The 20,050-nt window shown below is 35.4% G+C and overlaps 1 protein-coding gene across 1 annotated transcript in view; it reads right to left on the bottom strand.

The window, feature by feature from the left end:
- PSMD1 (proteasome 26S subunit, non-ATPase 1) overlaps positions 1-20,050 on the bottom strand; it is a 91,576-nt gene that overhangs the window by 63,891 nt on the left and 7,635 nt on the right. The window contains exons 5-15 of the mRNA XM_032355142.1: positions 17,328-17,533; positions 15,235-15,378; positions 13,005-13,231; positions 8,713-8,773; positions 7,684-7,812; positions 5,820-5,908; positions 4,831-4,909; positions 3,967-4,140; positions 2,233-2,344; positions 1,501-1,697; positions 289-384 (exon numbers count right to left, since the gene is read on the bottom strand). Of these exons, the coding sequence (XP_032211033.1) occupies positions 289-384; positions 1,501-1,697; positions 2,233-2,344; positions 3,967-4,140; positions 4,831-4,909; positions 5,820-5,908; positions 7,684-7,812; positions 8,713-8,773; positions 13,005-13,231; positions 15,235-15,378; positions 17,328-17,533 (1,514 nt within the window). The remainder of the gene's footprint in view (positions 1-288; positions 385-1,500; positions 1,698-2,232; positions 2,345-3,966; positions 4,141-4,830; positions 4,910-5,819; positions 5,909-7,683; positions 7,813-8,712; positions 8,774-13,004; positions 13,232-15,234; positions 15,379-17,327; positions 17,534-20,050) is intronic.

The raw sequence follows: 20,050 nt of genomic DNA, 5'->3' as shown, positions 1-20,050 counted from the left end.
TAGCTGCACATACTCATGTGGTCTTGTCCCTTAGAAATGAGGATGCCCTTTGGAGCTGGTTTTCAGAAGTTGCCCCTGAATGATATTAAGGACTTCTATTTGTACTGACATACTGTTTTTCTGTTCTATACTTGGCGCTTAGGTTATAGCTGATTTTGTGCAGTGAGTGAGAATCTGAACCTGACATCACTCATGCTAGTCATGCAGTGTGGGTGCTGCAGCAGCCCAGACATTTACTGTCCATCTGCAAACTGTCCTTTCTACCTCTACTCGAGGAAGAGTACTTACAGCAACGTGGAGCAGGCGTCGAATAGCTTTGTTGTTACCCGAGCCACAGTAAGCCATGGCTACAGTGTACATTCCAGATCGTCGAAGAATTGGGTCCTAAGAAGAATAATCTATATCAATCAACAAATTGTCATTTCAAACAGTGACTTCTACAGTCTAACTGGCACAGCTACATCCACCAAGAGAGTTGGTTTTAGGCAAGAAAGGAGAAGAAGGATTTTGGGAGGAGGAATTAACTCCTTTTAATTCCCAACTCTATGCAATGTGCCTGTACTGCCTTACACTGACTAGAAGTATCAACTTAAGTCCAATACCAACACTAACTACCTTCTCATACTCAGCTTCCATTTATTAAACAAGTAACAAAAAAGCTTGCTTCTAATTCTACATTGTAACTTGCTTACTTCATTCTTGAGGGCTGAGGGGAGCAGATATGGCATCTGAGAGCTGAGCAAAATAATGAGCAGTTTTGTCACTTAACTTTTAACAGCGACTCTTTTCACCAGACTATAGTGGACAGCATTAGCTACCACTGACTACCCACCATGCACAATACCACTATCCAAATAAAATAAAACAAAAAACAATGAAAAAAACTCACCCAGATAAATAAGTATAGAGACTGGCACTGGTTTTTGATGAAAAAACGAGGTAAACTTTATATCTTATTAAAGGGTTATTAAGTAATTCCAAAAATATTATTTCTAAAAGCAATCAACTTGTAAATTTCTAAAGAACTTCTTTGGATCTGCTTATCTGACAATTACTGATCTGAAGTCTTAATTTAAAATTCTCAAATTAGTCCTATTAACTTGTTCTAATCAGTGTTCTCCTTTACTACATTCCATTAGGCTTTATATATATTACATGGAGTTTTATCAACATGTGTAGCTAGGTGTTCTGATGGGAACAGAGATAGTTTATTTATTTATTTATTTATTTGACAGAGAGAGAGATCACAAGTAGATAGAGAGGCAGGTAGAGAGAGAGAGAGAGAGAGGGAAGCAGGCTCCCTGCTGAGCAGAGAGCCCGATGCGGGACTCGATCGCAGGACCCTGAGATCATGACCTGAGCCGAAGGCAGCGGCTTAACCCACTGAGCCACCCAGGAGCCCCACAGATAATTTCTAATGAGAGTGCTTCTCTAAATGCTGGTGATAAACAGGGTGTGATGAACTACAGGGAGAAAAGGATAAACAATGTATCATCTCACCTTATCCCGGCACAGAGATTCAATGAGAGCATCAGCTTCCTCCATCCTCCCATACATTACTAATGCTATGCCAACTGCAAGACCACGCAGAATCTTCTCATGTTGAGTTTCCTGTGCATAACCGACCATGTCCTCAATAGCCTGGGCATTTTTAGAGCCCAACATAACCAAACCTAGGGCCAGGCCAGCTGCTTCACCTAGTGAGTAAAAAGTAAACATTAAAAAATAAAAAATATGTATCTAAAATCAATGAAAGATAGCTCACTGGAAGCGGCACTTATTATCATCACATATCAAAACAGCCATTAATTCTGGTAGCATTTTTTTCAAACCATTTGATAAAAAGCACATCCACATATTTATAGCTATTTTCCTTTTAAATCTTGATAGATTACCTCATCGAATCCTACAACGATTTCAAAGGAGACATAATGACATTATTCTACACTACCACCATGCAGTATAGATAGCTCTGAGACTCAAGTATCAAATAGGTCACTCTAATAAATTTCTATTTGCAAAAGTCAGTTATATAGACAGATACACAGGATATGTCATTTTAAAAATCTATGTATCACAAAACCTATTTTTATGAATTTGACAAACAGGGCAAAATCCACTCCCTTCTACAAGTAATCTATTAGATTTTTAAGAGGCTACAAAATATAAATAGAAAATAAATAAAGTTATATTAGTTAATCCTAGTTTCTTGCTCTGGAAAGAATCACTTACCTGTCACAGCATCATCTTGATAAAGGTTTGTTTTTAGCAAATCATACACATCCTGGCGCGCAGTCCCCATGGCAGCCAAACCAAGGCCCAGACTGCCACCATGTCGAACAATCTAGGGAAAAAGCATGGGCTCTGTTGATTCAGAACACTGTACTTAAAAGTCCAAGCTTTTATTCTGATTTAAAAATATATTGATATTAAACACGCAGAGCAGCTGACCTAGAGGGAATGAGCAAAGTATTTGTGAACCAGCTAGCCAGTGGTAACCTCGGCAATTTCAGTTTCAAAAGAATGATGCTGCTGATACAAAATAATAATAAGTTGAGAAATGAATGAAAGTACGAAAGTGGAGGGAGAAGGTACAGCTCTCTTTCAGTAAGTTTACATGAGAAGGGGAGAAATATGATAACTAAGAGGGAGAAGCAAGGGTCAAAGAAAGATTTTTTTTAGGACAGGTGAGACCTGAATATACTTACGGGCTGAGGAGAAGGAGCCTGAAGAGAGGAGAAAAGGTTATCTAACAGAGCATCATTGTAAGGAAGTGGGAAAAAATGGGGTCAAGGGCAAAAGTAGGTCTTTATTTCAAGAGGGACACTTTAGCAGTCATGTGTCATTTTTGAGTGCACAGTCTCCATTTATAGGTAACAGTACCCCAATCTTGCTCGGAAAATACTCCTCTCCCATTGGTTAGTCTTGGTGGGATTGCCATTTAATAAGCACCCACCTTCCCCTACCCAAACTGTGGGACTGTGACCCAAAACAGACTACTCAGATGCTCTTTCACTAAAATTTTAATCTTTCCTTAGTGAGGTGACCCAAAATCATTTCAAGTTCATTCATCCTGACAGTAGGGCCCTAGAGAGATGATTCATTAGTTCCTGTTATCTAGATCTCTAAAACTGTCCTGGCTCTTAACTTTTGCAAGAATTGGCTTATCTGCTCTTCCTTTAATTATATAAGCTACTTTTGATAAACTCCTTGTTTGAAGTTAATCAGTGGAAGTTTCTATTGCTGGCAACCACAGGAGCTTTGTCTGATAAGAACAGCTGTACCTGAGACCAGAGGAAATGAGGCAAGATATAAATAAATGTACATAGTATTTGTGGATGAGGAGCTTATTAGGTGAGACAGATGATCCTACTGGCCTCAATCTCTTCACTGAAATCAAAGGGCGAAGTTGTCTGGCTTACTTACCTACTCTCCTAATAGCCTTCTAAAGAAGAGTCTACTCTAACATAAAAGCTAAAGTCTAAAATCAAAATTCTATTTCAAGGTTCTGTAAAGTAAGAACAAGTTGCTTAGTAAGTTTTTTCAAAAGAATTACATTTAAAAAATATAAAATAGCAAATAATAAAGAATTCTGGTTCCTGAGAGAGTTATGCACTTCACTGGGACTTAGTTTCCTATAAAATAACAAAATTAGACTAAATGAATACTAAGGTCACTTACAGTTATAATATTCCAAGACTCTTAAATGTGGAAATACAATACCTATTTTACAAATATATGGTACTTTATTCTGTTTGTCACATACAAGGTTTAAAGGACTGAGAAGCACAATTTTAGTTTAGAGAGAAAGAAAGAAAATAACCTTAAAAAAAATAATTCCTTAAGAATAGTTCTATTTTTGGAATTTCAAAATCCTACAAAATTTCTATTCACTAAAATATTTTGGCAAGTATGTTTTCCTGGACTCTTAAGTAACAGAAATTAGTTTTTCAATCAAATACTTACATCATTGCTGGCATTCTTAAGCTGGTTAAGCAGATAGTCAATTATATCACCACCATGATTGGCATGAATGAGACCTAATGCATAGAGACCTCCACCTTCCTGATAGGCTGATCCTGGAGAGGTGTCCTTAGGAAGATAGGTTGCCATTAACTGTAATGCTTCTTTCTCATGACCCTGTAAATTTGAACCACAACAAAAGTGTAAGAGAAAGTGAGAGTAAAAAATATGTATTTTCTATGACTACTGTCTTCTTTCTAGAAAATTCACTTTCTAAAAGAGGAGGAAATGGGTGTCTCCTCTAGATTACTTTGTAACTCAAATAAGAGGAGAATTTTAAAAGACCCAATCACATCTTTGTTAGAAACAAGTGCTTTAATTTTTCCCTTTCTTTTATAACATTTCTCCAAATTAACCTTAGACTATACAAATAACTTATTTCCATTCATACTCTGAGAAATGTCATCTTCATAGGAAAAGGATTTCCACCCTCTACTAAAAACAAACACATAAGGGGATGCCTGGGTGGCTCAGTCCGTTAAGCATCTGCCTTCAGCTCAGATCATGATCCAGGGACCTGGGATCAAGTTCTATCAGGCTCTCCGCTCAGCAGGGAGCCTGCTACTCCCTCTGTCTGCTATTTCCCCTGCTTGTGTGTGCTCTCTCTCTGATAAATAAATAAACAAAATATTTTTAAAAAATAAAAACTAAAAACAAAACATAGGTATTTTAATTTATTTACTTTATTCTTTCCTATAAGAGGACTAATCCGATTTAACAAAATGTACTTATGAATGATTTACAGTAAACTTTTATTTTTTTGACTCCAGAAATACTGCTTCTGTTATACTGATCAGTATATATTACCTTATGAATTACACCCAGACTGGCTGTCGCTGTAAATTTTGCCCAGTTAGTGGCCCTGGCCAACCATTCCAAGTTATCTCTGTAAGAAAAGAAAATTCAGCAATACTATTGAAATGAATTCCAGAAAGCTTTTTTTATAACACTAAAGTCAAAGCATTAAAATTTTACCTTGAACTATTATAAATCATTTTACTTCATGGAGCTCAAGTTACTGCGGATTCTATTTTACCTCCTAAGTTCTTAGTATTCTGGACTTTAAAAAAATGCATGGTATGTAATTTCATTATGAACAAAAGCAGAATTATATTAATATATTTCATGCAAAAGCCTATAACTTAAGCTCACTAATAAAGGTAACTGATTTTAACTTAAAACAAGCAGACATACACAATAAAAAATGTATAGGGGAGCCTGGATGGCTCAGTCAGTTGAGTGTACGACTCCTGATTTTGTCCCAGGTCATGATCTCAGGGTTGTGGGACTGAGCCCTGCACTGGGCTCTGTGCTCAACAGGGAGTCAGTTAGGTATTCCCTTTCTCTCCCCATCTCCTCTTGCCCCACTTGTGCACATGGCACGCGCACTCTCTCTCTTTAAAATAGTAAGTAAATACATCTCTGCAAAAAAAAAAATGTATAAAATAACAAAAATAGAATTTAAAATTCAGGACAGGGGTGCCTGGGTGGCTCAGTGGGTTAAAGCCTCTGTCTTCAGCTCCCAGTCATAATCCCAGGGTCCTGGGATCGAGCCCCACATCGGCCTCTCTGCTCAGTGGGAAGCCTGCTTCCCCCTCTCTTTTTCTGCCTGCCTCTCTGCCTACTTGTGAACTCTGTCTGTCAAATAAATAAATAAAATCTAAATAAATAAATAAATAAATAGATAAAATTCAGGACAAGTAGGCAAGGGAAGCTCTGCACATCCATGTAACAATGTCAACAGTCTCTATTAAAGATGAGTGTAAACCAAAGTGGAAACCTTCCAGTATATTTACCTAAGAAACTGGTCACTGGTAGTCCCACAGTGCATAAAAGAGTTTGCTATAACGGTTGCTGTATGACACACAGAATTCCGTACTGCATCCTACAAAAACAAATAGGTTTTTATCATGACAAAGTATTTATATATATGCAAAGTTGCATGGAGACATATAACCAGAGACCCTGTTTTATGAAGAAAATATTAATAAACTGAACTGATATTTAAACCATGAATCTTGGATGTTTCTATATAAAGATTAAATAGGTAGTTTATAAAAACAATCAAGTCAGAGTCTCATCTGTGGTCTTAACTTAAGATCAGTATATTTTAGGCAGAAATTTAGGTAGTAGATTTTCTGTTTTTGAATAGTTTAATTTGCCATTTCTCTTCAGCATCTTTTCTATAGGTCTCCAAGGTATTAGGGTAACCTCAAGAGCAGTGCCCCACCTCTCCTCGCTCTGCACTTCTGGCAGTCACCAAAATGATTTTATTTTTAATAAAACTATATTATAAAACTATAACAAATAATTGTTAGAAAAACACATTGTGTAATTCTGTGTCCATTTGCCATTTGTAATTATTAGAAGTTTGAGAAGTATGATTTCATGTTTTATGCAAACACCAACGTAATGAAATAATATACAGCTACAAATAATACACAGCTACAAAAGAAAAGGGTACTGGGTAGTTAAGGTAGAAGGCAGGAAAATGAAGATTTTTCATACTATAAATCTTTTCATATTAAAACATTTTTTGAACCAGATAAACATATTACTTGGTCAAAGATTAAAATTAATATTAGTAATTGTTAGGATCAATATCAAGGTAAGAACCTCTGCACTCAAGGAATTTGCAGTTCAATGGGAAAAAAAGACACATAAACAAACTATATTAATGTTCTGACCGTGCCACCTGTCCAAATGCTACATATATGTATTAAAATAAAAAGGCAGCTAAAAATATGAAAATAAAACAAACACCACTAAACTTCCCAAGGAAGGTGAACACAAAAACAGGAGCTCAACAGATATTAATTCCCTCTCTTCTCAACAAATTCAAGGATTTCTCCCTTCGTTTTATTTTTTAAAAGTTATTTTCTTGATCAAAATAAAATGCAACAAAGTATTCAATAAGAAATAAGTAATTAGGGGGCGCCTGGGTGGCTCAGTGGGTTAGAGCCTCTGCCTTCGGCTCAGGTCATGATCCCAGGGTCCTGGGATCGAGCCCCGCATCGGGCTCTCTGCTCGGCAGGGAGCTTGCTTCCCTTCCTCTCTCTCTGTGTGTGCCCCTCTGCCTACTTGGGATCTCTATCAAATAAATAAATAAAATCTTAACTAAAAAAAAGGAAAGAAGTAATTAGGGGTGCCTGGGGTGGCTCAATGGGTTAAGCCTCTGCCTTTGACTCAGGTCATGATCCCAGGGTCCTGGGATCGAGCCCTGAATTGGGCTCTCTGCTCAGCAGGTAGCTTGCTTCCCTTCCTTTCTCTCTGTGTGTGCCTCTCTGCCTACTTGTGATCTCTGTCTATCAAATAAATAAATAAAATCTTAAAAAAAAAAAAAGAAAGAAGTAATTAGGGGCGCCTGGGTGGCTCAATGGGTTAAGCCTCTGCCTTTGGCTCACGTCATGATCTCAGGGTCATGGGAATGAGCCCCACGTCAGGCTCTCTGCTCAGTGCCCTCTCTCTTTGCTGCCTCTCTGTCTACTTGTGATCCCTCTATCTCTGTGTCAAATAAAAAACTAAAATATAAAACAAAAAAAGAAAACTTAAAAAAATTGATCACATTTTTAAAAAAATAAGTAATTTAAAAAATTGTATTAATATTCAACAAAGAAATAAATACAAGAAGAAAGCCTCTGTTATAGATGAATTTCTTACCTTTGTGTTTTTTAGAATCATGAGATCTGTGTTATTATTTCGTATTAAGAACTGTAGATGTAACTCAATAGCCATTTCACCACTTAAAATTTTAATCATTTTCAAAGTTTGGTCCTTGGGCTCTGGACTCTGCCAAAATAAATAAACAAACAAGAACGAAAATTCATATATTACTAAAATCCACTAAGCCAACTGTATTTTAAGAGCCCTAGACCAGTGAAATTCACAGTCCATACACACACCAAAACTTATATTTTAATAGTAGGATCTAGAAAACTCATATATCATTTATTTGAGAGAAAGAATGATTTATTTCTTTAATAGCTATCATTGAGATATGATACCAATTTGACGGAAGAATGCAATTCATTCTGAACAAGTTCCCAATATAAAACATTTTAATATTAAAAAAAATCAAAATATAAAGTAACTGATTACTGATGATACACAAGAAAAACAAACTCATAGTTATACAGAACAAACTCACAGTTAAGACAAGAAACTCCCTACTACAAACTAGAAAATCAAAAGCATTTTTAATCAACACATATATATGATCTCATGAAATAACAAGCCATCCAAGTAAAGAATAGTTTACATACCTGATAATCAAAAATCAAAAGTCTTGTTAGAGGAACATTTATATCCACGAGACTACTAATACCCCCTTCTTCCATTCACTATGAATATTAAAAACAACAAAGGCAACTAAAGTGCTCCCCCTACAGTAAGTTGACATTTATTTGTTAGAGGCCATACTTTTGTCTCACCCTGTGACAAGTAATTCAGTTATTCTAGACAGAGTTCAACCTTTTGTAAGCATCCAAGGATTTGATTTCTTCTAAGTTAAATGCTTTCCAGAGTCAGTCCAAAATTTTAGCTTTTTACAGAAGATCTATTTTTATTAAATGACTATAGTATTAAACTTAATATTAAACCCCTTTAAAGGCAAATATATAACACTTTAAAATAAAACATACTGTGGGAATATACATTAATGATAAACTCAACTTAAAAAAACATACTTACCACTTCTGGCGTCTTTCCTACAAGCACACTACCTGTCTTTTCTTCTGTTTCCATTGACTCACTGAAATAAAGAGAACCAAGAGCTACTAATCTGAAAAATTTTTTCTGAATAGTGTGTATGGGTGACTTATTATCAAAATGAAGGTCTGAATCATGTTCAGATGAAATATTTTGCAAGGAAAAAATATTTAAGTATTTCCCTTAAGAAACACCCAAGATTCTATTAAGATGGAGGCAGACTATAATTTAATTTCTTCCAAATAAATTCATAAAAATACACAAAGCAACTAACCAGGTTAGCATGGACAACAAATACAACAAAACTAGGTGAGAAAGCATCCCCCGCACTCCCAAAACACAGTCAGGTAGAGATACACTGTCACCAGCTACACCAGTTTGAAGTAAAGCAGGTGGGGCCTGAATAGCTCTTAAAACCAACACACCTTCTAAGTCAAAGCATGAAAATGCTGGGCACAGAATCCAAATTAATATGGCAGAAACAAAGGAAAAAGAAAGCCCAAATAAAAGGGAGAAAGTAAACAGACTTAAGAGATCTCAGATCATAAGTCACCATTTTGTTTAAAACTCTGTAACACAACAGAAGAGGAAGTTCTAGAAAGCAGTGAAATTAGAAAAACTATCCTAAATAAGCTTCTTTGCAAAAATTCAGGAAAACTAATTTCAGTAAACAAAAGCTACACACAAGGATCAAAGCAAAATTCCATATGACATTAGAAAAGAAAAATTAGCCACCTGAGTGGCTTAGTTAAGTGTCTGACTTGATTTTTGGCTCAGGTCATGATCTCAGGGCTGTGAGATCAAGCCCCACGTTGGGCTCTGTGCTGAGTGTGGAGCCTGTTTAGGATTTTCTCTTTCCCTCTTCCTCTGCCCCTCCCTGCCCTCACAACCTTGCTCTTAGAAAAAAAAAAAGAGAGAGAGAAAGATCATTTCAAAAGGGGTAAAAAACATTAAGAAAATTACGTAAGATATAAAAGAATAAAACATGTCAGAATTAGGAAACTCAGAAATGAAATAAACTAGGGAAAAATTAGAAATGAAGAAAAAAAATAATTTTAGAAGATTAATTCAGAGGGGCAAATAAACACAACATGAATAAAGGACAAGGCAAGAAAGAAAAATTTTAATTAACAAGGAATAAACCAAATGCTACTTCCCTAAGATCAGGAATAAAGGATGTTCACTCTAAGGTCTACCCAATTGGAAATCAGAGCCAATGCAGAAAAACAAAGCAGGGGGAAAAAAACATGAAAGTTACAAAGGAGGAAGTAAAATTGTTTCTATTCAGATGATGTGATTCCTATGCAGAAAATTCTATAGGATGATCTATATTACTAGACCTAATTGATTTAAACAAGGTTACGGGACTCAACATTAATATAAAAAATCAATTGTATTTCTATATATTGGCCACAATTAGAAATTGAAACATACCACTTACAATACATCCAAAAATATACATAGGAATGAATTTAAGAAAAAAATGTACAAAATTTCTGAACTAAAATCTATAAAACGCTGCTGAGAAAAATTAAAAGAAAATCTAAATAAATGAAGAATACTATGCTTATAGATTATAAGACTTGTATTGTTAAGGATTTCAAATTGTTCCAAATTGAAAAGATTCAACACAATCCCAATTAGAATCCTCCCAGTCTTAAAGAAATGCAAGAGATCCAAAACAATCTTGGTGGTGAGGGGGAGAGAAGAGAGGTCAAAACTTTAGGTCTTCATTAACATAATTTTAAGACTATAAACTTTAGTAATAAAAATATCATGGTACAGCTATAAGGAAAGATGAATAGGTAAATAGAAAAGAACAGAGCAATCTATCAACATATCACATGTCAAAGGCTCAAAGGCAATTCAGTAGGGAAAGGATAGTCTTTTAAACAAATGGTAATGGAACTACTGGAAATCCGCATATTTAAACAAACTCTACTACTTCACACCACATACAAAGGGTTAAGCTGAGTTCTACCACATACCTAAACATAAAACCTAGAACCATATAGCTTCTGGAAAAAAGTGTAGCAGAGTATCTTTATAACCATTAAGTTTGCAAAGAATTTCTTAGATTGGGATGCATAAAGGAAAATTAGATTATCAAAAAAAAGCTTCCATTCATCAAAAAATACCACCAATAAAAAGAAAAGATAAGCCAAAGACTGGGAGAAAATATTAACAATATAACAAACACAGGCGCCTGGGTGGCTCCATCGGTTAAGCATCTGCCTTCAGCTCAGGTCATGAGCTCAGGGTCCTGATCCAGCTTCACATCAGGGTCCCTGCTCAGCAGGGAGTCTGCTTCTTCCTCTGCTTCTTCCCCTGGTTTGTGCTCTCTCTCTCTCTCATTCAATCTCTCTCTCTCAAATAAATAAAAACTTTAAAAAATAATTTTACAGCAAAACATCACTTTTGTCACTGGAATGAATATTAAAGAAACTGGTAACACCTAATGTTGGCAAACAAATGCTAATATACTGCTGCTGGGAGGGTAAAATGGGCAACCACGTTGGAAAATAGTCTGGCAGATTCCTACCAAGTTAAACATATACCGTTTGACCCAGCTATTCTAATCCTATATATTTATCTAAGAAAAATGAAAACATCTGTCCACAAAAAGACTTGTACAGGAATGTTCCTAAGAGTCCTGTTCTGAAACAACCCAAATGTACATTAATATAATAATGAGTAAACAAACTGTGGTATATTCATACAACAAAATGCTGCTCAATAATGAAACGGAATCAGTTACTGATTCACCCAAAAAACACAGATATTCATCATAAATGTGCTGAGCGAAAGAAGCAGAAACAAAAGAATACACACTATATGATTCATTTTTATAAAGTTCAAGAACTGGCAAAACTAATACATGTTGACAGAAATCAAACCAGTGGTTGCCTCAGGGGCACGGGTTGAACTCAAAGGCCAGAAAGGCAGTTTCTGGGACAATAATACAGGTAATGGTTATATGGGTGTTTATACTGTCTGTATATGACAGTATATGTTTATACTGAACTGTATTATGAGGATATGTGTATTCTTTAGTATTTAAAAGTATTTTTCCATTAAAAGAAAGAACTGAAGAGCTAAAAAGGATTAAAAGAAAGTGAGAAATAAAGAGGAGCAGAAGATGGGAAAAGAAAATCTAACTTACATATAATAATAGGGCCCCAAAAAGAAAATTAGAGGGAAGAAAACAAATACTAAAAACTAAAATTCAAGAAAACCTTACCGAGGGCAGGACTATTTCTGGTGTTTTTGAGGACAAGTTAGAAGGCCAGTGAAATCTGAAAGCAATAAGTAAGGAAGAAAGCAGCAAGAGATGAGTTGAGGGCTTTAGAGAGGACAGATCATGTATAACCTCGCAGGCCATGTTCAAGACTTAGAATTTTATATGAAATGTGTTTTGTAAAGTATTGCAGGTGATGACATTTAGAGTTCAGAAAAATAACTCTTCCCTGCTGTGTAAAGAACTTTAAAAGGAAAAATGTGGCATAAAAGACACTTTTTTTTTTTTTTTTTGAGGGAGAGAGAAAGGGAGAGAATCTTAAGCAGACTCCACACCCAGCATGGAACCCAATATGGGGCTCAACCTCAAGATTCTGAGATCATGACCTGAGCTGAAGTGAAGAGTCGGACACTTAACTGACTGAGCCACCCAGGAGTCCCATAACAAAGACACATTTAAATATTTTTAATAAGTAGCCTAAATATGTAAGGAAAAAAAAACAGGAAAATAAAATCTAGTACTGTATTAGCTTAAGATAAATGTATATTTAGTTTTAAAAGAAGCAGAAAAAGCTGGAAATGTTTCTTATTTTCCAAGTATCTAAAATCTAGCCCACCTAACCCATGTGAGTTTTTTTTTTTTTTTTTAAGTAGGCTCCACACTAGGTATGGAGCCCATTGCGGGGCTTGAATCCATGACCCTGAGAGCAAGACCTGAGCATCTGATTAATATACTAAGTCACCCAAGTGCCCCACACGTCTGAAATTTTTAATTTATGTGGTTAGGTAGCACATATGCAATTGGCCCTCCCTGTCAATCACTTCCATTTCTTTCTAGAAAGGTCCCTTTCTTTGGTATTCTTTAAGGTGCCCAGCAGAGTGCAAAACAGAGCAATAGCCTTATTAAGACTTTACAACCTAAGAAAACTAATTCTGAAATTAATTCTTAGACTATGTGGTCAATGAATATTCCACCTATTTGCAAAATGAGATAAAGATTGTTCAATTAGTTCTGGTGCAGAAAAAGATACTTATACCTGTCTTTCTCTGATCCTGGAACAGTACCCGTATTGGTGGATCCAGGCACAGAAGCAATAGGGGTACCAACAGTTCGAAGATTCTGGATTACAGATGACAAAAACTGCTGGCTAGCACTTTCATACAAATCAAAACAAATCTGATAAGCCATCAGGAGGTTGTCTTCCTTTACCAGTTTTTCTAAGATATCACTCACAGCCTGAGGATCATCTAAGAAAATTAAGCACTGAAATGCAGATAAAGAACAATTACATAATAATTGAAAACTGTGTCTACAAAATACTTAACACACTGACAAACAGTTAATAATACAGGAAACTTTAAAATATAAGCACAGGCAAACTGGGGAAGATGAACTGTTCTAGCACATTTCTTAAAAAAAAATTAATTTAAAATTTATTTTAAAAAAATTAATTAAAAATTTTAATTCCAGTTCTAGCACTCTATTTCTGATCCTGGCACTAGACAGAGTTTTCCTGAAAATGGCATCTGATTGTACCTGGCAATTAGCAGTACTCAGTAACTGGTAGGTGAATGACTCTCAGCTTTTTCAAATCTTACCTGTATTTTATTATCAAGTGCTCCTTAATTTGAATTTTCTGCTTAACCATAAATTACAGGGGTCATTCATTTATTTAACGGACATTGTATCATGCTGGGCCAGAATAAAAGGCACTAAAATGACCATTTGGACATATCTCTCTTCTCACTCTTATGATCTGTCACATGTTTTAATCAAACTATCCAATAAATTTAGGATTTTATTTTTTAAGAATTCAATTTAAATTTTGTTTCCTTAAAGTAGCAAATAGCTAATTTCAAAATGAACATATTAATTAAAGTGTTAATCAAATTAAGAATAGGAAATAATGGAAACAAAATAAATGACCAGTAATAGAGAATGGTTAAGTAAGGCAAAGTACATCCACTAAATGACTACTGTAGAGTCAACAAAAAGTTGGAGCAATAGTTTGTGAAGACTCAGAACATGGAAAAATACTAAAATTGGAAGGATGTATATAATTGATACTATTTGCCTCCAAAGAAAGGAACTTAGGAGTCAAAGTAAAAAAGTGGAAAGACTTTTCACTGTATACCCATTGGTTCTTTTCAAATTTTGAATCACAAGAATGTTCAAAAAAATGTATTTTAAAATGTGAAAGTTTTATAAAGCTTTAAAAGGACAATAAATAAAACCGCTAAAAAGAAATAAAATTGCCTCTGAGAAATAAAACTGATATACATAGGTAAGCAGAGGACTATGATTTTTCATGTGTTTTAAAATACAACAACAAAAAAAACGATTAAAAACTATTTAGAACATTTAGAAGCAAACAAAACTCCAAAGACTATAGAGATTAAAGTGAAAAGAAATACACTAAAATGTTGACTTTGGGTGAAATAAATGATTTTTCTTCCAGTCTTTCCTGTTTCAAACTTGCTTCAAAAAGCATTTAAAAAAGGATGCGTTACTCTAAATTTTAAAAATGTATAGAGAATGACTATAAAATAGCATGAGACTATATTACAGTGAAAAAGTAACAAAACCTGTGATACAATACTATGCTCTAAGCAGAATATAAAAATTTATACAGTATGGTAATTGTTAAAAAGCAAACTTCACTTCCAGTCAAAAAAATCCAATGTAGCCATTAAAATGTGCTAATAAATGAAAGAAAAAAACCTATGCATTATCTTTGAGAAAAGGCCTGGGGAAAGGGAAAGATACACTTGGCATTTTCTGGACCATCTTAATTTTAAAAAATGTGCAAGCAAATTCATACATGAAAAGAGATAAAATATACCTAAATGTTTTGGTTCTGTTTGGGTAATAAAACCAAAGATCATTTTTACACCTGAAATTCACTTTAGAATGACACAACATACATACTGTTTTTACCTCTTCTACCTTTTATTTTTTTCTTTTAACCTAGTTTCCAAAATTTCTTTAAATGGTTGCAATACTTTCAAATATAAAAAGAATACACAGAATGCATGAAAACATAGCAGTTTTTTAGTTTTGTAAGATTGCTTCTTACCAGTAAAAAAGAGTATAAGTGTACACCTTAATTGTCACAAGCTGTTGTGAAGATCCAACTGAGATACACGCATGATACCATTAGAGGTACACAATGTAACGTAATGCAATGTAATGCAAATATCACAGCCCAGCACTGCGGCATAAAGTAGTGTGATAGGAAGTAAGATAACATCATGTAATATAAGTACCTGACAAACATTGATGAAATCGGGTTTTTCCAGGTTCATGTAGATTTTAACTAGAACCCTTAGTACCTTATTCCGAAATTGTTTATTCTGCATTAAAGACATGCAGAGCTTGAGGCTATAAGCTAGCATTCCTGGGACATCATTCTGAAAGATAGAATTTCAAGATACATCATTATCTGGTTACTGTGTGTTACATTGTGTCTATTTGGTAATCAAATTATTTTCATCTACATTCTTTAGTTATTTTAAGCAGTCAAACATTTATCTGCAATTTAAAAAAACAACTTAAAATTCAACATTTTAGATTAAAATCTTGAAGAAAATTACTTATTTTCCTGTTTTCATGAAAAAATGGGTTGAAAACAATATTTAATGATCATCCTGAATCCTTACTATGTGAAGACAGAACACTATAAAACAGTGGTGCTGTTAATTATTAAAAAAAGATATATACAACTGTCTATATACCAAGTGGTTACATTTTTCATAAAACTGAAAACTGACTACTGAAGTCCTTCATCCTTCTGTCTCCAATCTTGCTAGTCCTCATGTCTTGCTGCCTTGCCTATACTTGAAAGCCAGGAACACCGCAGGATAGAACTATTCTCCAGCTCTGAGTGACTCAGGCTTCAGGTGCTGTCACATCTAGCGGGTGCTCTTCCTAAGGAGATTCTAACTCCAGACTATGTATATCTTGCAGTTCTCTGAAGCGTCTTTAGTATCTGAGATACCGACCTATAAAAGTCCCTTCAACATAAACAAGCATATTGAAGAGCTATGGGAGTATTTCTCAAAAAGCAAGTTGTGACCCATTAATGAAATAAACTTTATGGGACCAGCATTTTTGATGAAATACAATTTTAAAATATCAGTTATATGAGAAGTAGTGAAAGTAGGTACTGTTTCATAAAACTTAAGTCATATCCACATGCTCTGGGATGCAAACTAAGATGGATTTCTTACTCTGCTTTGTTCTTTTTTTTTGAACACTGTGTATCTTTACTTTATATTTTTATTTGCTCATCTGCCTATTCCTCCAGTGGATTGTTCCATCTCAGAAGAAACTTTGTTGGTGTCATTTGCCACAACATATCCAATACCTAGAACAATGTCTGACTGAGTAGACACCCAAAAGTATTTGTTAGTGAATGAAAACAAGTATTTTAATTCTATTCACTGGAACAAAGGGAGAGGCTACAATTGCCCAAAAAATGAAACCAAGTAAAACAAGGTTCAATTCTATCACATTAGGTCATTTACTCATTTAAATCTTATCACTGCTGCTGAACACAGATATTAACTACCAAGTAACACAATTAATTAATCACCATACTGTTAAACCCTATGAAAAAACATAAGGCTCCAAGAGATTAACAGAAGATTTGGATCTAGTCTTTGTAGTAGGGGTAAAGAAGGATATCAGGCTGGGAATCAATGGATCTGTAAACCAGTGACTGTTAAGCTGAACTCTCAATCTTGAACAGGAATAAAGCAGATAAAGAAAAGAAAGGGTATTTCTGGAAGAGGCAATACTTCTGGTAAGGGGAATGGAGCAGGGTACATCTAGGAACCGAGGCAAGGCTGCAGTGCAGAGAGCCAGCTCATGGAGACAGATAGGCGGCGAGGCAGACCAAGTGGGTGTGAAGCTCAAATGTCCATTTAACTCAGTCTTGCACCTTACTGACCATCTCCTTACACTGATTTACTACAACTATCATAATTATTAGAAAACACCCCAAACCAAGAATCTAGTCTGTAGTTTTAGCCATAAAACTAAACTAAAACTAAACTAAAAATATAAAATAGCATTCTAACAGTTTATCAGTATAGGCTTCTTAAAAAGGGCAGGATAATTAAAACAACTTCCCCATGTACGACTACAAAGTAATGAATGTGGTAAGATAAAAGCAGGTACTTGATGACCACAAAAGACAGCCAAGGTTCATACATAAACATGAAAAGAAAATATCTGGCAAAAGAGCACTTTATTATTCCTAAGATTTTCTCTTCACTACCCATGGTTTTTAGTTTTAATGACTTGCCTTGCCAATTCCCCATCAATAACAATCTCTAAAATCACATCATCTACCTACCGACTCCAATATAGTCTTCTCAAAGACATCCAGTCTTCGTGTCTCCAGAGCAATACCAATAGCCTGCTTATACTTGTGATCATCTAGACATCGCTGGAACATTTTATTTACAATGCCTTCCAATCTCTGGTCAATTGGCTTTTTTTCACCTTCAGGCAAATCTGCATTTTCCACACACTGCTTGGTGTAGTGATCAATGCATTTTGCTATGAGGAAAACAAAATAACGAATCATCTTATTAACAGGGCTAAACTACTAGAAAAGACAAATGCCTACATTTTTTAATCATAAAAATTTATGGGATAACTACAGAGTAATAAGCAAATAAAAAAAAATTTTTAACTCTAGATGTTATACATTCAAATTAGTACTACTCCCTTCATAACAATTATACTGGAGGGTTTACAAACTAATCCCAACAAGGCTGACAGTATTCAAAACATTTCTTTGTATTATATTTTGACCATTATATTACTCAACTGTACTGCTTATTAGACAGCGTTGGCTACAAACAGCTACTGTTTTCACTTTCAAAAACAAATACTTGCTATTACTGAGGATATTTAAAAAGACCTATTGTAAAAATTATCACAGAGCAATAAATTATTAGACTTCCTCAAATTAGTGAAACTAACTAATAGCTCAAGACAGTAGAGGCTCTGTCTAAATCATCTTCCTAAAATACTGGTGAATGACCTGAAATGTATCACAGATTCCAAAGGCAATTCCAAAGATTTCCAAAAACCTTTCCAGCAACTATAGCAAATCTGTTGAAATACTGTTGCAAAGTAAGGTAGGTGAAATCTATGCAATCCCCACTCCCAGCCCCCCACCCCCACTGACACTGCCAGTCTTAAAATTCACGCAGTGGTATTATCTACATGCAGGCTTTGGCTTTCATATTACACAATGATCTGGCTGAATGCAGCAGACAGGGCAACATACTGAAGGGGGCCAATAGGATAGTTGTTGAGAAATACTTAAGTTTGTTTACAATTCACACTACTTTACAATCACACTTTAAACTTATTAGGAATAACCAATAAAGGGAATTTCCCTAAGCCTTCTTCCACCCTCATAAGGAAGACAGTTACCCAGGTGAATGACCTAAAATAGTTATACTCCCTATAACTCATTGACTTGTTACTGTCCCTTTCAAAAAGAAAAGGTACATGGACAAAATTAATTAGTCAAAACTACAGCCCTGGGAAACAAATGATTTGAATCAGCATAAAGAATTACTGGTCCACTAGATGGCCCAAATTAAATGGATCTGTATTTTGGGAAAAACAGAATCCTTTTACAAAGTGGAATATATCACATTCAGAGGCCATCCAGACAGAACTATGAAGGTTTACATACAGTTAAAAAGGACAAGGTGGCAGTCACAAGGCAGATCTTAAACAATTCAGGTTGCAGAAAATCTTTAGCAGGCCCTAATAGGAACGTTTTAAACCAAACGTAGTTAAGTGAGGAAACATTACACCTACTCTACCAGAAAAGAACCTCAGAATTACAACAGTTGGAGAATTTTCCTTAAATTGTAACTGAAGGGAAAAAAAAATACCTCCTAGGTTTCAAATGAGATTCATGCTTTCACTTACCAAGTTTATATCATAACTATATCCCAGAATCTAGTCTCATTCCCAGCTGAACTCTTTTTAGAACAGAAAGAAAATTTACTAGCCTTGAATTTTCTGGATATATAATATTCATTAAGATTCTAGGAAGTCGGGCGCCTGGGTGGCTCAGTGGGTTAGGCCGCTGCCTTCGGCTTGGGTCATGATCTCAGGGTTCTGGGATCGAGTCCCGCATCGGGCTCTCTGCTCAGCGGGGAGCCTGCTTCCTCCTCTCTCTCTCTCTGCCTCTCTGCCTACTTGTGATCTCTCTCTGTCAAATAAATAAATAAAATCTTTAAAAAAAAAAAAAAGAGGGCGCCTGGGTGGCTCAGTGGGTTAAGCCGCTGCCTTCGGCTCAGGTCATGATCTCAGGGTCCTGGGATCGAGTCCCGCGTCGGGCTCTCTGCTCAGCAGGGAGCCTGCTTCCTTCTCTCTCTCTCTGCCTGCCTCTCAGTGTACTTGTAATTTCTCTCTGTCAAATAAATAAATAAAATCTTTAAAAAAAAAAAAAAAAAAAAAAAAGATTCTAGGAAGTCTTTCTCAAATTCTATTTTGTGGATCTCCTCACAAATTTCACTGATGGTCAAAACAATCCATTCCTTATTAAAGATTTTATTTATTTATTTGAGAGTGAGCAAGAAAGCACGAGTGCATGCACGGGTGAAGGGGAAGAGGGGGAGAGGGAGAAAGATTCTCAAGCAGGCTCTGTGCCTAGGTTTGATCCCTCAACCCTGAGATCAAGACCTGAGCCAAAACCAAGAGTTGGGACACTCAACCGACTGGACCACCTAGGTGCCCCCAAAATAATCCATTCTAAAAGTCCCTACAAAACTAGAAGGGTGAACCCCACTGCCACACAAAGAAAAGCAAACAGAACTGGTCTATTTATCAACAATTGCCTTCTACAAGCTAACATGATACATAGCATTTAGAGAGCGGGAAGGCATCTACCACATTATAGTCCCTTATAGACCAACAGCCCTGTTTAAAACGTGATCTGGAAAAGAGTAGCAATGCACATTATTGTAGAAAAAATTATCAGTACTCATCAAAAAAACCCTTGAAATAAGAGAAGAGAGGTTTAGTGTATTTAACTCCCCATTT

Source organism: Mustela erminea, chromosome 8, assembly GCF_009829155.1.
Source record: "Mustela erminea isolate mMusErm1 chromosome 8, mMusErm1.Pri, whole genome shotgun sequence".
Lineage (NCBI taxonomy): Eukaryota > Metazoa > Chordata > Mammalia > Carnivora > Mustelidae > Mustela > Mustela erminea.
Note: the sequence above shows the minus strand (reverse complement) of the source record. Positions and strands in the feature narration are given on the sequence as shown.